A 16,261-nucleotide genomic window follows, 5' to 3' on the forward strand; every position below is an offset into this window, starting at 1 on the left:
CCATTTTGTTTAAACACTATAATCACCCCCTTCGGAAGCAATCAGTGCCGATGGTTAGCAGATAAGCTAATAGTGGAAGCACGTGCTTTACAATGTTTTACTAGGTATGATCACTTAAAGTACAATAAAAGTGTCTTTGTATGGGACATGGAATCCTATGTAAAAAAGGGTTTTCATTGTAAGGAATTCATATACTATCCTGATGATTTCTTTATAACTCGCCTGCCGTCATATTAAAGAGATGGAGTTCTAGAAACTGATAGAAAAAGTCTTTATAAAACCGAATAATTGAAAATAGTAAAAAGTGGAATAGATGCAGGAAAATTATCCAAAAGAAACATCCCCCTGTATACGTATGATCTCATACACGAATCATCTCATTTCTTTCGTTTGCTTCACACAAAACACGGTGTAGATCATAGTATCACAATGTCCATAAATGGCCATATCAATAGGATGTACCGCTTCAGGCGCTTTCGTTCCAAAAACTATTTCTCGCCCCACCAAAAAGGGGTTTGATATCATGTTTGCCCGATTTAAGGAATCATCGAGAACTTCCTTTTCCGGTAAACACCAAAATCTGACAAATCTCGCCATTCAGCTGGTAACAGTGGTAACAGTATATCCCGAACGGTCGATCTTTGTGGGCGACGGCAAAAAATGTGTTTTACTTTATTTCGGTGGCGTAGGCCGATACAGCCAGCCAGGAGATTGTAGTTTGAGTAGCTGCGAAGGTGGTTTGAATGGTTGGTTTGTGGTTTGTTGTTGTTTTTCGTTTTCTACTTACATACATTTCTTGGAACAGAAGGTGGTGCCGATGTCGCCTTCACGATCGGTCGATCGATGACTTGGCCGTAACGATGCACGCACGCACTTGGCATGAATCACAACGGATCGAGCTGATGTTGTTTCTAAATTTGGTATTCTCTTTGGCAGACGGAAAAATGAAACATTCAATTAAAGGGCACCCAGTGTTTCAAAGATGCGTAAGCAGAACAAGGAATGGAATGTAGGGAAATTTACGCAACGGGATTAAAAATAGAGTCATTGTTCTTAAGCACGAGTGGCCTCTACTGTGGACCGACTTCCGAACCGAAGATTTACCGGAGGTGACTCCCTGTTGTGGGTTGCCCTTTTCGAAATCGCAGCACCACACCGGGTGGCACGATTGATTCCCCTCGGTGCGGACTTTCGCGTAAAACCACAACACACACACGCACACGTCGCGGTGGGCTTTCATATTGGTGGTGCGCGTCATCATTCGCGTCGTGGCCGTAAAGTCGCGCGGGTTGATGCGCGACACACACGTAGGCGTCGGTGTCGGGTCGCGGTGGACGGCTTTTCATAATACTTAATTCATGGAACAAACCGGCGCCGAACTCAGTTACATCTTGTCCGTCGAGCAGTAAGCAAGTGATCTCTTGCTCCGTCCCAAAAGGGTTGTCGTGTACCGTTGCCGTAAAGGAAGAAGAAAATAAAAACATATAAACACAACCAACTAAACCGGCTGCCTTCTCGCGCAGGCGTAAGCTTACTCTCGTTCTCTCCGCTCGTTATCTCACTCACCGGTGGTGTACGCATTGAAAAGCAAAAATAGTGACAACAAAAGGGGGGTTGTGAGAACCGGGCGGTAAAGCATCAGCAACCCGTCGACCGTGGGGGTATTCGTGTGGCCGTGTATAGGTGTGTGGGGGTTGTTCGTTCGCTCATAAGCACTGCTGTGCATCTCGCTGTTGTTCAGTCCATTCGTGCAACCCGGTGCCAGTGAGTCGTCGATCTAGTGACCCTGTGCTGTGTGTGCGCCCTGCGAGATCCCATCGGTACCGTGCAAACGCGTGATTACCTCATCGAGCAAAGTGTGTCAACGCATGTCGTACGCATGCAGATGGTTTTAAAAGTGATCCCATCGCGTTAACTGGCCACGATCAGTGCAAACCGGTGCTACCACACTATCAACGAAGTGATAAATTAATGTACAGAGTGAAAATTATTTAAAAAAAAAGTGTTTATAAAGCTTTTCCCATAAAATACCGTGCTTAGTGAAGAAGAAAACCTTTCGAAAGTAAATATTTGTGAGCAATATTTGTTACAGTGCGTGTGGCAAAAGCAAAAATAAACCAGAAAAATGGGATTGAATAATCGTGATAAGCAGGCTAAGCTGAAAACTCAGAGTCTACTAGATTCGGAGCGTGGCGGACAGCAGACGGTGACAACGGTAACCGTGGATCATGGTACGGTGGCTTTGCCACTAGAATCGATGGCCGTCAGTTCATCGACAACGAGCAACAGCAGTTCCTCGTTCCAGCAGTCGTCCTCTTCGTCCTCGACGAAGATGCAGTCCAGTGCGGAAAAAATTCAAAAAACCACCGACGGTCGTGCCAGTGAAGTGCGTGAACTAAGTTCCAAAAAAGATGGGCAAAAGTTCAGCTCCGTCAGCAGTATGCGCAGTGAGGCCAGCAAGTCTAAACAGATCGATAACATCATCGAAGAGATACATCATATCGCGAGTGATACGATCGGTACAACTGCGATGATTGGTGCAGCGGCCGGATTGGAGCTACCGTCCAAGGTAACACAGAAAACCGTGCTGGTCAGTGCTGGTGAAAGTGGCCGGAAGCAATCGTTCGTTAGTGACAGTGTGGTTGGGGGTCATACTACCGTTTCGAGTGTATCCGGTGACGCTCGTCACGAAGTGATATCGACCATCGGTCCCAGCAAGATCGAGATCTCGAAAATGGCTCTTGATAGTAGTGCGCTAAGCAGTGTTTCCAGCAGCACCAACAGCAAAGTCATGCAAAGTAGCAGTGCCATACAGAAGAAAGAAGAACAAACATCACACAGCGCGGTGCGTAGTGAAAAGAATGTGTCCGAATCCAGTGCAATCTCCAGTTCCCAAAAGACTGAGTCGAAATCGACCAAAAGCATTCACACGTCATCACAAAGCTCTAGCAAATCTATGTCTACGGCACAAAGCAAGACGGCTCAATCCGTGTCGGAAACATTCCAATCGTCTGCACTTGGTGAAAATGTGCAATCTACAAAGTCTACCGCTTCCGGGCGGCAGAACGGTGTGCTACCCGTCGATGGAAAGCATTCGTCGACAGTACAACACTTGCCCGATCATTCCACGTTTGATCAGAAATCATTCCAGCTCGTGGATGCAGATGGCAAGACCCGCCAACAAGTTGACAGCCAAAGTTTCTCGATGGCACAGACACAAGCACCAACGACTAAGGTCTTGTATGATGCGGCCGGTAATCAGATCACAAGCACTTCCGCGTCGTATCAGGCTGCCCAGGGCTACAGTACCTCGTCGTTCCAGAGTTCCGAAGGTGGCGACTTGAAACCTTCAACGGACAGAACTGGTAAGCTTGTGGACAAGGATGGAAAACCTCGTCAGCTTGTTGACAGTCAACGTCAGATGACGTATGATGCTGCAGGCAATCTGATCACGAGTTCCTCATCATCGTATCAAGCCGCACAAGGTTATAGTTCCTCATCTTTCCACACAACCGAAGGTGTTGAGCAAAAGTCATCGAACGACATCATGACGAGTTCATCCACAAAACGGGCACAAAATGTAGCCTCCTCCAAGGCTACGATGTCCTCTACGACTAAGGATTCGATAATCGATTCAACCACACTGGACAACTATTCGGTTCAGCATGATTCCTCCAGCGGGCAGCATTCCAACAATATGCTGATGAAAACAGAATCAGCCCATACCGTAGCAAGTCTTTCATCGGCTCACGATTCGCTTGCCAATACCATCCAGAGCACACAGCTCATCACGGAATCGGCTAGCCAGGCTGAACAACGGCAGCAACATTCCGAATCGACTAAAACGATCGAAACGTCCTCACGTTATACGCAAATGGACGAAGAAAGCCGTTCCCGCCGGAAGACGTCGGAATATCGTGAACAGCGCGAATCTAACGCCGCTATTCTGAAACGCAAGATCTACGACGAGCATGGCCGTCGACTAAACTTGATCGATGAGAAAATTGTACCAAAAGACGTCGTGACGGCTGATCTGCAAGACGATGTAACGAACGTTACCAAAACTTCCTTTGAGGCGAAAATCTTCAACCCGAAGCTCAAGCGATGGGAGCTGGTCGATCAAAAGACGATTCTTGAAAAAGACATAACTACCGACATACCGGTGGAGATCGTACAGGAACTCGAGGTGGAGCGACCCGAGCTGGCTAACATCACCACGACAATCCAAATGACGAAGGTTAGTAAATTTGCCGGCAAGTTATGCTGCCACTCTGCTGCCACAGGACACTGTACAGGATGTTTGACATTTTCAATCTTCTGATTTGCAGGTGTACGATGCGAAAACCAAGCAGTGGAAAACGATCGACCAGAAGAAGCATATCGATGTGCTGGAAAAGATTACCTTCCTCGAGGAAAGTTCCGGACGCTCGGAACTGGATGAATCGGAGCGAAGCAAAAACCTTAAATCCATGGATATGGTGGTAAGTATAGCGCAAGCGCCAGAAGTTATCGAACGAATTTCAACGTACTAATCGTGGTTGTTTTCACAGGATCGAGTGACAATCAAGGAAGTAAGCGATTTGAGCGATGAAAAACGAAGCCAGATCAGCAAAACCACTAAGCGCAAGGACGAACAAAGCGTACAGGAGCAGTGCATCTGTGAAATTTGTACTTGTGGGTAAGTTGAACTGTTTGGTAAAGAGTAGACGATGCCCATAAATCCAATCAAGAGACTACTTAATTGCGATGTCTGACCCTACATGCTAAAACGCCTACTAACGTACGTTGCATGTCCTTCAAACATTTCACGGATCGGTCGTGGAAACTGCAACAACGCTCTACCATCACTACTTGGTTGAAATGACAATCTTCAACCCACAAAACCTCTGTTCACAGTGACAGCATTGTACTGTTTCTGTAGTCTTTGCTTTCCGCTTTCATACCGTCGCAATCATTGCTGTCGACCGTGTGTAGACCTTAAATGGTCAATTGGTAAGATCACCGAGCCGAGCGTGTTCGCGGTTCGTTTGGTCACTGTCATTCAATTTATGCTCGTTTACAATCAACCTACGCGGCAACCCGATGACATCATCAGTGCTTTGCCACGATTGAATCGAGATAGTGATGGTGTTGGTGGCGATTGTGCGATCATCGCCGGCACCACCGACGGCAATGCTGGGCGTTATTTTTTTCGTTTGTTTTGGTTTGTCTCTTCTGCGGCTGCTTGTTTTTTTCCTTTGCTATGAATTCTCTTCATTCTTTGTGGAGCGCATGAATTCTCTTTTCGTGTAGAGAACACTTTATATCTTGTTGTTATATCTGCTATACGGAGAGTATTTATATTTTTTTTATTTTTTTTCCTTTTCTCATATAAAAAACCTACTTTTGAAGTTATGTTTGCTACTTTTCATTGGAATGGAAAATATCGTTTGGTTAAGATGATATCATAATGTCAGGAAATGTACAGTTACGAATAAAGCATATTGGAGAAGATGACAATCTGCAGAAATTTGATTATTATAAATATTGATTAATTGAACTACAGTTTAACAATTATTTCTAACAATCAATTCAATTTATTTATGTTACAAGCAGTTTTATCAATACTACTTAACGAAATGTGGTATGCGTTGTCTAATGCAATGATATCTTTACAGACGACATAATTGTTACAACTGTGGTGGAGGAAATACAACGACACAAACCAAATCTTCCAAGTATACTGCCATGAGCAATTCGAAAAATTTTTATCATCAAGGTAGGAACAATGGCTATCGGGATGGTACAGCGTGTATCTATTAACATGTTTGCTTTTCTGTTATCAACACTTTTAGAAAATTTCACATCAGAGCTCAGCGAGCAAAAATCTTCCGGACGCAGAGGAACATGGACTATAGAAGATGCCGAAGATCATTCAAATCGTCGAGAATCATATACTATTGAACGAAGCAGTACCACGCAAGAGGTATCTGACCGAAGACTTACATGGACAAAGGAAGATTTCGAAAAACTTGATATTGCAAAGCTAAAAGCAGATTATGTGCGACCAAAGCCTATTAAGCATGAAGATAATCTTCGTCCAGAAGGAGACTTCACAGTACCCGAGCGAACAGGATATATTCCAGGGGAACGAGTCAAGCCCATTCGACATGATGATAATCTACGCCCAGAGGGAGAATTCTCTACTCCGGACAAGCCCCAGTACAGACCGGCCGAGCGTCCGAAGCAAGTGCGGCCTACGGACAATCTTAGACCTGAAGGAGACTTCCAAAAGCCTGAGAAGCCTCAGTATATCTCGGCTGAACGTCCGAAACAGATCAGGCCCGAAGATAACCTACGTACTGAGGGAGCATTCCAGTCCCCTGAACGTCCTGAATATCGTCCTGGGGAGCGTCCGAAGCCTGTGCGTCATGATGATAACCTTCGTCCAGAAGGAGACTTCGAGCGTCCAGAAAAGACGCCATTCCGACCGGCTGAGCGTCCGAAGCAGATCAGACCCGAAGATAACCTACGTACTGAGGGAGCATTCCAGTCCCCTGAACGTCCTGAATATCGTCCCGGAGAGCGTCCGAAGCCTGTGCGTCATGATGATAACCTTCGTCCAGAAGGAGACTTCGAGCGTCCAGAAAAGACGCCATTCCGACCAGCCGAGCGTCCAAAGCAGATCAAGCCCGAGGACAATCTCAGACCTGAAGGAGACTTCCAAACCCCTGAGAAGCCTCAGTATAGACCGGCCGAGCGTCCGAAACAGATCAGGCCCGAGGATAACCTACGTACTGAGGGAGAGTTCCAGACTCCGGAACGTCCTGAATATCGTCCTGGAGAGCGTCCGAAACCTGTGCGTCATGACGATAACCTTCGTCCAGAAGGAGACTTCGAGCGTCCAGAAAAGACGCCATTCCGACCGGCCGAGCGTCCAAAGCAGGTCCGACCGGAAGACAACCTTCGTCCGGAGGGCGATTTCTCTACTCCAGAGAAGCCCCAGTACAGACCGGCCGAGCGTCCGAAGCAAGTAAGACCCGAAGATAACCTTCGTCCAGAAGGAGATTTCGCAACGCCTGAGAAGCCCCAGTACAGACCGGCCGAGCGTCCGAAACAAGTACGACCACAAGATAATCTTAAGCCAGAAGGCGATTTCGAAAGGCCTCAACCTACAATTGTTGGAAAAGCCGAGAGAGCTCAAATCGTTCGCCATGAAGATAATCTTTACATGGAAGGCAACTTTGAACGCACTGAGAAAACGGTATACATTTCTGGTGAGCGACCAAGACCTATTCGTCCCGATGATAACCTTCGTCCAGAAGGAGACTTCGAGCGTCCCGAGAAATCTCCTTTCCGACCGGCCGAGCGTCCGAAGCAGATCAAGCCCGAGGACAATCTCAGACCTGAAGGAGACTTCCAAACGCCTGAGAAGCCTCAGTATAGACCGGCCGAGCGTCCGAAGCAGATCAAGCCCGAGGATAACCTACGTACTGAGGGAGAGTTCCAGACTCCGGAACGTCCTGAATATCGTCCTGGAGAGCGTCCGAAGCCTGTGCCTCATGACGATAACCTTCGTCCAGAAGGAGACTTCGAGCGTCCAGAAAAGACACCATTCCGACCAGCCGAGCGTCCAAAGCAGGTCCGACCGGAAGACAACCTTCGTCCGGAGGGCGATTTCTCTACTCCAGAGAAGCCTCAGTACAGACCGGCCGAGCGTCCGAAGCAAGTAAGACCCGACGATAACCTTCGTCCAGAAGGAGATTTCGCAACGCCTGAGAAGCCCCAGTACAGACCGGCCGAGCGTCCGAAACAAGTACGACCACAAGATAATCTTAAGCCAGAAGGCGATTTCGAAAGGCCTCAACCTACAATTGTTGGAAAAGCCGAGAGAGCTCAAATTGTTCGCCATGAAGATAATCTTTACATGGAAGGTAACTTTGAACGCACTGAGAAAACGGTATACATTTCTGGTGAGCGACCAAGACCTATTCGTCCCGATGATAACCTTCGCCCAGAAGGAGACTTCGAGCGTCCCGAGAAATCTCCTTTCCGACCGGCCGAGCGCCCGAAGCAGATCAAGCCCGAGGACAATCTCAGACCTGAAGGAGACTTCCAAAAGCCTGAGAAGCCTCAGTATATCTCGGCTGAACGTCCGAAACAGATCAGGCCCGAGGATAACCTACGTACTGAGGGAGCATTCCAGTCCCCTGAACGTCCTGAATATCGTCCCGGAGAGCGTCCGAAGCCTGTGCGTCATGATGATAACCTTCGTCCAGAAGGAGACTTCGAGCGTCCAGAAAAGACGCCATTCCGACCAGCCGAGCGTCCAAAGCAGATCAAGCCCGAGGACAATCTCAGACCTGAAGGAGACTTCCAAACCCCTGAGAAGCCTCAGTATAGACCGGCCGAGCGTCCGAAACAGATTAGGCCCGAGGATAACCTACGTACTGAGGGAGAGTTCCAGACTCCGGAACGTCCTGAATATCGTCCTGGAGAGCGTCCGAAGCCTGTGCGTCATGACGATAACCTTCGTCCAGAAGGAGACTTCGAGCGTCCAGAAAAGACGCCATTCCGACCGGCCGAGCGTCCAAAGCAGGTCCGACCGGAAGACAACCTTCGTCCGGAGGGCGATTTCTCTACTCCAGAGAAGCCCCAGTACAGACCGGCCGAGCGTCCGAAGCAAGTAAGACCCGAAGATAACCTTCGTCCAGAAGGAGATTTCGCAACGCCTGAGAAGCCCCAGTACAGACCGGCCGAGCGTCCGAAACAAGTACGACCACAAGATAATCTTAAGCCAGAAGGCGATTTCGAAAGGCCTCAACCTACAATTGTTGGAAAAGCCGAGAGAGCTCAAATCGTTCGCCATGAAGATAATCTTTACATGGAAGGCAACTTTGAACGCACTGAGAAAACGGTATACATTTCTGGTGAGCGACCAAGACCTATTCGTCCCGATGATAACCTTCGTCCAGAAGGAGACTTCGAGCGTCCTGAGAAATCTCCTTTCCGACCGGCCGAGCGCCCGAAGCAGATCAAGCCCGAGGACAATCTCAGACCTGAAGGAGACTTCCAAACCCCTGAGAAGCCTCAGTATAGACCGGCCGAGCGTCCGAAGCAGATCAGACCCGAGGATAACCTACGTACTGAGGGAGAGTTCCAGACTCCGGAACGTCCTGAATATCGTCCTGGAGAGCGTCCGAAGCCTGTGCGTCATGACGATAACCTTCGTCCAGAAGGAGACTTCGAGCGTCCAGAAAAGACACCATTCCGACCAGCCGAGCGTCCAAAGCAGGTCCGACCGGAAGACAACCTTCGTCCGGAGGGCGATTTCTCTACTCCAGAGAAGCCTCAGTACAGACCGGCCGAGCGTCCGAAGCAAGTAAGACCCGAAGATAACCTTCGTCCAGAAGGAGATTTCGCAACGCCTGAGAAGCCCCAGTACAGACCGGCCGAGCGTCCGAAACAAGTACGACCACAAGATAATCTTAAGCCAGAAGGCGATTTCGAAAGGCCTCAACCTACAATTGTTGGAAAAGCCGAGAGAGCTCAAATTGTTCGCCATGAAGATAATCTTTACATGGAAGGTAACTTTGAACGCACTGAGAAAACGGTATACATTTCTGGTGAGCGACCAAGGCCTATTCGTCCCGATGATAACCTTCGCCCAGAAGGAGACTTCGAGCGTCCCGAGAAATCTCCTTTCCGACCGGCCGAGCGCCCGAAGCAGATCAAGCCCGAGGACAATCTCAGACCTGAAGGAGACTTCCAAAAGCCTGAGAAGCCTCAGTATAGACCGGCCGAGCGTCCGAAGCAGATTAGGCCCGAGGATAACCTACGTACTGAGGGAGAGTTCCAGACTCCTGAGCGTCCTGAATATCGTCCTGGAGAGCGTCCGAAACCTGTGCGTCATGATGATAACCTTCGTCCAGAAGGAGACTTCGAGCGTCCTGAGAAATCTCCTTTCCAACCAGCCGAGCGTCCGAAGCAGATCAAGCCCGAGGACAATCTCAGACCTGAAGGAGACTTCCAAAAACCTGAGAAGCCTCAGTATAGACCGGCCGAGCGTCCGAAGCAGATTAGGCCCGAGGATAACCTACGTACTGAGGGAGAGTTCCAGACTCCTGAGCGTCCTGAATATCGTCCCGGAGAGCGTCCGAAGCCTGTGCGTCATGACGATAACCTTCGTCCAGAAGGAGACTTCGAGCGTCCTGAGAAATCTCCTTTCCAACCAGCCGAGCGTCCGAAGCAGATCAAGCCCGAGGACAATCTCAGACCTGAAGGAGACTTCCAAACGCCTGAGAAGCCTCAGTATAGACCGGCCGAGCGTCCGAAGCAGATCAAGCCCGAGGATAACCTACGTACTGAGGGAGAGTTCCAGACTCCTGAACGTCCTGAATATCGTCCTGGGGAGCGTCCGAAGCCTGTGCGTCATGATGATAACCTCCGTCCAGAAGGAGACTTCGAGCGTCCTGAGAAATCTCCTTTCCGACCGGCCGAGCGTCCGAAGCAGATCAAGCCCGAGGACAATCTCAGACCTGAAGGAGACTTCCAAAAACCTGAGAAGCCTCAGTATAGACCGGCCGAGCGTCCGAAGCAGATCAGACCCGAGGATAACCTACGTACTGAGGGAGAGTTCCAGACTCCGGAACGTCCTGAATATCGTCCTGGAGAGCGTCCGAAGCCTGTGCGTCATGACGATAACCTTCGTCCAGAAGGAGACTTCGAGCGTCCAGAAAAGACACCATTCCGACCAGCCGAGCGTCCGAAGCAAGTAAGACCCGAAGACAACCTTCGTCCAGAAGGAGATTTCGCAACGCCTGAGAAGCCCCAGTACAGACCGGCCGAGCGTCCGAAACAAGTACGACCACAAGATAATCTTAAGCCAGAAGGCGATTTCGAAAGGCCTCAACCTACAATTGTTGGAAAAGCCGAGAGAGCTCAAATCGTTCGCCATGAAGATAATCTTTACATGGAAGGCAACTTTGAACGCACGGAGAAAACGGTATACATTTCTGGTGAGCGACCAAGGCCTATTCGTCCCGATGATAACCTTCGCCCAGAAGGAGACTTCGAGCGTCCTGAGAAATCTCCTTTCCGACCGGCCGAGCGCCCGAAGCAGATCAAGCCCGAGGACAATCTCAGACCTGAAGGAGACTTCCAAAAGCCTGAGAAGCCTCAGTATAGACCGGCCGAGCGTCCGAAGCAGATTAGGCCCGAGGATAACCTACGTACTGAGGGAGAGTTCCAGACTCCTGAGCGTCCTGAATATCGTCCTGGGGAGCGTCCGAAACCTGTGCGTCATGATGATAACCTTCGTCCAGAAGGAGACTTCGAGCGTCCTGAGAAATCTCCTTTCCAACCAGCCGAGCGTCCGAAGCAGATCAAGCCCGAGGACAATCTCAGACCTGAAGGAGACTTCCAAAAGCCTGAGAAGCCTCAGTATAGACCGGCCGAGCGTCCGAAGCAGATCAGACCCGAGGATAACCTACGTACTGAGGGAGAGTTCCAGACTCCGGAACGTCCTGAATATCGTCCTGGAGAGCGTCCGAAGCCTGTGCGTCATGACGATAACCTTCGTCCAGAAGGAGACTTCGAGCGTCCAGAAAAGACGCCATTCCGACCGGCCGAGCGTCCAAAGCAGGTCCGACCGGAAGACAACCTTCGTCCGGAGGGCGATTTCTCTACTCCAGAGAAGCCCCAGTACAGACCGGCCGAGCGTCCGAAGCAAGTAAGACCCGAAGATAACCTTCGTCCAGAAGGAGATTTCGCAACGCCTGAGAAGCCCCAGTACAGACCGGCCGAGCGTCCGAAACAAGTACGTCCACAAGATAATCTTAAGCCAGAAGGCGATTTCGAAAGGCCTCAACCTACAATTGTTGGAAAAGCCGAGAGAGCTCAAATCGTTCGCCATGAAGATAATCTTTACATGGAAGGCAACTTTGAACGCACTGAGAAAACGGTATACATTTCTGGTGAGCGACCAAGGCCTATTCGTCCCGATGATAACCTTCGTCCAGAAGGAGAATTCGAGCGTCCCGAGAAATCTCCTTTCCGACCGGCCGAGCGTCCGAAGCAGATCAAGCCCGAGGACAATCTCAGACCTGAAGGAGACTTCCAAACGCCTGAGAAGCCTCAGTATAGACCGGCCGAGCGTCCGAAGCAGATCAAGCCCGAGGATAACCTACGTACTGAGGGAGAGTTCCAGAATCCTGAACGTCCTGAATATCGTCCTGGGGAGCGTCCGAAGCCTGTGCGTCATGATGATAACCTCCGTCCAGAAGGAGACTTCGAGCGTCCCGAGAAATCTCCATTCCGACCGGCCGAGCGTCCGAAGCAGATCAAGCCCGAGGATAATCTCAGACCTGAAGGAGACTTCCAAAAGCCTGAGAAGCCTCAGTATAGACCGGCCGAGCGTCCGAAGCAGATCAAGCCCGAGGATAACCTACGTACTGAGGGAGAGTTCCAGACTCCTGAACGTCCTGAATATCGTCCTGGGGAGCGTCCGAAGCCTGTGCGTCATGATGATAACCTTCGTCCAGAAGGAGACTTCGAGCGTCCTGAAAAATCTCCTTTCAGACCGGCCGAGCGTCCAAAACAGATTCGTCCTGAAGATAATTTAAGGTCTGAAGGAACCTTTGAAAAACCTGAGAAGGTTGTATATCGTCCGGCAGAAAGACCACAGCAAGTGAAGCCACAGGATAATTTGAAGCCAGAAGGCGACTTCGAACGACCTAAGCCAAGTCCTGTGGGTAAACCAGATCGTGCACAGATTATTAAGCATGAAGATAATCTACGGATCGAAGGAAGCTTCGAAAGAGTAGAAAAAACAGTATTCGTCGCAGGAGAACGTCCAAAACCAATCAAACCTGATGACAATCTACGCCCGGAAGGAGATTTTCAAACTCCAGAGAAACAACAGTATCGTCCAGCTGACAGACCGAAACAAATCAAACCTCAGGACAATCTTCGGCCAGAAGGAGATTTTGAACGTCCACAAAAATCCACAGTCGGGCCCGGTGAACGCCCCAAACCCATTAAGCATGACGATAACCTACGGCCGGAGGGTACATTTGAAAGACCTGAGAAGGCTACTTTTAAGCCAGCTGAAAGACCGAAACAAATACGTCCGGAAGATAACTTGCGCACTGAGGGCGAATTTGAAAAACCCGAAAAGCCACAGTTCCGCCCAGCCGAGCGTCCGAAACAGGTAAAACCTCAGGATAATTTGCAAATTGAAGGAGATTACAATACATTCAAGGAATACAACGAACTGAAACAGCGAAAGGAAGCCGTACTGAAAGAGGTTCATGAGCCAACTATTGCCGATGGTACCGTGCTAGTGACCACACAAACAGTTACAACTATCCTGAAAGGAGAAAAGAAGCAACCTACGGGCAAGCAAATTACAACCAGTGAGGTACATGACCATGCTACCCGTTCAGAATCGGAATCATTCACGCACAGCCATACACAACAGCAGCATCTTACCAGTGAGCAGGTTTCTAGTTCTACTGCCATCAACCGAGCGCAGCGCAATGAAGCTAGCATCAACGAACGCGATCGCACCACCTCGCAACGATCCACGACGAAACATTCGCAATCGATTCAAGACGTTTCGGACCGAAATGTTGCCGAATTGATAACCAATCAAAACCAGCGCCACGTGGTGAATGCCCAAACCATGGTCAGCGGAATGACACAGCAGCAAAGTCACAGTCAGAGTGTTAAATCGTCATCGTCCAGTTCGAAACTACACCAGACCAGTTCCTCCATGCAGCAACATTCATCTAACAGTAGCAGTACCCAAGTACACCAGGACTCGCTGCATCATTTACACCAGGGAAATGTACACCACACACATACAAATGGTACAACACTTGCATCATCCGATGATGTTCCAAAAGGACCACATCATCATACGCGGGAACAAGTTACCGGCTCTCAAGTGTCTTCTTCTAGCAGCAAGATCGTCATCGATGGAAAGGTTGTAACAGATAAGTCTGCATCATCAAAGCAGGCAACAGAGAAGCTCGCGATCGACGGTGTTGTTGTGACGGACAAAAGCTTCGTTGAAAGGCAGAAAGCTGGATTCGATGGTATGGAAAGCATTTCAAGCGGTCAGACCAAAACAGGGCATAGTACACAGGGCGCGAGCAGCATCCTTCACGACACAGCCACCAGTTCCATTGGAAGTCATGCGACTTCAAAATCTCACAGCCAAATGCGCTCGACGAACAATATCATTCACTCGGAATCGACCAATGGGCATTCGGTGGAACGGCGAAACGGTGCACAGACAGCAAGCGCGGGTCGAACTTCATCCGGTCAAATAACGGAAACACAGGTGAAGAAACTGATCGGTGGAAAATGGGTAACAAAGACGATCAAGACGGAAAATAAGGCGTTGGCTAGCGACCAACATCAGCACGGTTCCGAACACGGCGCTAGTAAGATGTCGATCTCTGATCAGGCGAGTCGTCAGCAGCAGCATAGCAAGGTTTCTGGTGCGGAATTGCATACGCAAACTGCCTCCAGCTCTAGTTCAGTGGTGAGCAAATCTGAATCGAGTAGTACTGTGATTAGCGATAAGGTTACACAGCGTGGCGTTCGTACGGGTGAAACGACAACCGTATCCGCTGGATCACCGTCCGGACGCACAGGCGCTCGGGGCAGCTCCAGCATTGTCCTGGGAGAGTCAACGGTAGATAGCAGCTCCTCGAAACGACAGCAAGCGACCAGTACCACCAAGTTGATCGGAGGCAAACTGGTGCACATGGCCAATTCGAACGACACCAATAATAACTCCTCCACGGGAGCGGTCAAATCGTCCTCGATCAACGCATCGAACGCTCATCATTCTACGCTGCAAGAACATTTGTCCTCCCAGACAGCATCCTCAACGTCCGCATCAAACGTGATGAAGTCTAGCAAAGCAGAATCAAGCAGCAGCAACACACAACCACAACAGCACTACAATCGAAAGAACACGTTTGCGTCGTCCGAAAACGTTAACAATTCGATCCTTTGCCGACCGGCACAGACTGCCACGGCCACATCGACACAGCATACCGCAAACGGGGTCGGTGGCATGAGCGTATCCGGTTCAATCCAGCGCAAGAGTATCTCCAATCTGAACGACAGTGCGATGTACTCGACCACGAATCGCACCAGCTACAGTTCGCTACACCGCCGAGGCAAGGAATCGGCCGAGTCAAGGATGCAGGACTACGTGAAGACGCTCGAAACCGGAACCATCACGAATCGTACGGTGCGTGGCCAGCCCTGTCCGCCACCAACCCTGGCTGGTACGGGATTGAACAGCAGCAGTACTATGACCTCGAGCTCCGCCACATCCGCTGCGAATCAGAAATCGCTTCGTGATTACCACTCGGCCATGAATGTGACACGCAGCTCGACGAAAGCGAATGCATCCAGCATTTCGTTCGGGGACAACAAATTCCACGGAACCAGCTCCTACAACGTCCAGTACATCCAGCAACATGAAGGACGCTGTCCAGCCGCCGCACACGACAATTTAAAGCTGTCGAAGGTCACTAAACAGCACACATACTATGTGCGAGACAAGAAGTAGATATCTGGCTTAAGTTGATTTTTCATTTCATTTAATTTGCTTTGTTCTTTTGATTCGCTCTAATGTTTGGATGAAATCCATTCTGTAGTCTGACAGTCTTATGGCTTATACATTTATTGAACTTTATCAACGACTCTTACGACAACGAAACGTTCTGTATTCTCTTCAAACACTCCAGAGAAAGACTAATCGTCGAATATAAGTGATGCAATCTATATGTAATGCATTATTATTCTCAACATGTTATGATAGTTTATGCTTTTTTAATAAAACCAAAAAAATAACATAACTATGAACAATTGGTTTGTTTTCATTGTTAAGTAATATTTGAAAGAAATGCTTTTAGGAATTTAATGTTGTTTAACGTGTTGAAAAGAGAGATTGCCAAATCCCAATCCGGATCGTTTTTTTACATTTCTTTTGTTAAGAGTAATTCAAGTCAAAAACATCCAGAATTATACAAATATACGAACAAGACAGCTTGCTTCCATTACATATCTTCCTTTTATTCAATTTCACAATAACATCCAATAAACCAAAGCTAAAAGAGAAATTAAAGAAAATTTTAAACATTGCGTACATTTATGTTTAATTAGTGCTCGCAGCAAACGACCACATAAAATATGCAAACGAAATTTGTTTGTTCTAAAATTAGACTCCCACAAAAACGGATGGAGTTTTACTAAA

At 48.8% G+C, this 16,261-nt stretch overlaps 1 protein-coding gene and 2 long non-coding RNA genes across 54 annotated transcripts; 1 reads left to right on the plus strand and 2 right to left on the minus strand.

The window, feature by feature from the left end:
• The first annotated feature begins 1,371 nt into the window (after window positions 1-1,371).
• Window positions 1,372-15,873, plus strand: LOC125764033 (serine-rich adhesin for platelets-like). Of its 50 annotated transcripts, none has more exons than XM_049427808.1 (11): window positions 1,373-4,237; window positions 4,329-4,481; window positions 4,551-4,678; window positions 5,658-5,758; window positions 5,835-7,385; window positions 8,343-8,944; window positions 9,641-9,734; window positions 10,257-10,336; window positions 10,598-10,684; window positions 11,294-11,554; window positions 12,512-15,873. In XM_049427808.1, exons 1-11 carry the CDS (start codon window positions 2,126-2,128, stop codon window positions 15,572-15,574), a joined length of 8,232 nt encoding a protein of 2,743 aa, XP_049283765.1. In that variant the 5' UTR covers window positions 1,373-2,125; the 3' UTR covers window positions 15,575-15,873. The 50 variants fall into 50 exon arrangements, with proteins under 50 accessions (XP_049283771.1, XP_049283798.1, XP_049283770.1 ...); XM_049427827.1 differs by lacking the exon at window positions 10,598-10,684 and having other exon boundaries at window positions 5,835-6,856; window positions 7,292-7,385; window positions 10,257-10,403; window positions 11,274-11,554; XM_049427817.1 differs by lacking the exon at window positions 10,598-10,684 and having other exon boundaries at window positions 5,835-6,595; window positions 6,857-7,385; window positions 10,257-10,403; window positions 11,274-11,554.
• On the minus strand, window positions 7,181-12,480 carry LOC125764044 (uncharacterized). 3 transcript variants are annotated; one of them, XR_007418432.1, is made up of 5 exons: window positions 12,425-12,480; window positions 11,990-12,163; window positions 10,539-10,684; window positions 9,641-9,755; window positions 7,181-7,291 (listed from the first exon to the last, which is right to left on the minus strand). It is a non-coding gene; the product is annotated as an uncharacterized LOC125764044 (long non-coding RNA). The 3 variants fall into 3 exon arrangements; XR_007418430.1 differs by lacking the exon at window positions 7,181-7,291 and adding an exon at window positions 8,834-8,944; XR_007418431.1 differs by lacking the exon at window positions 7,181-7,291 and adding an exon at window positions 8,834-8,944 and having other exon boundaries at window positions 11,990-12,083; window positions 12,345-12,448.
• Window positions 10,909-11,839, minus strand: LOC125764045 (uncharacterized). The gene is made up of 3 exons (XR_007418433.1): window positions 11,729-11,839; window positions 11,294-11,467; window positions 10,909-11,032 (listed from the first exon to the last, which is right to left on the minus strand). It is a non-coding gene; the product is annotated as an uncharacterized LOC125764045 (long non-coding RNA).
• Window positions 15,874-16,261: the final 388 nt, after the last annotated feature.

Source organism: Anopheles funestus, chromosome 2RL, assembly GCF_943734845.2.
Source record: "Anopheles funestus chromosome 2RL, idAnoFuneDA-416_04, whole genome shotgun sequence".
Lineage (NCBI taxonomy): Eukaryota > Metazoa > Arthropoda > Insecta > Diptera > Culicidae > Anopheles > Anopheles funestus.

Coding starts and splice junctions, on each gene's coding strand:
- LOC125764033 (XM_049427814.1), top strand. CDS start 2,126: ATGGGATTGAATAATCGTGATAAGCAGGCTAAGCTGAAAACTCAGAGT. Junction 4,482..4,550: donor TTAAATCCATGGATATGGTG/GTAAGTATAGCG, acceptor TTGTTTTCACAG/GATCGAGTGACAATCAAGGA. Junction 10,518..11,126: donor GCCCGAGGACAATCTCAGAC/CTGAAGGAGACT, acceptor ACAATCTCAGAC/CTGAAGGAGACTTCCAAAAG.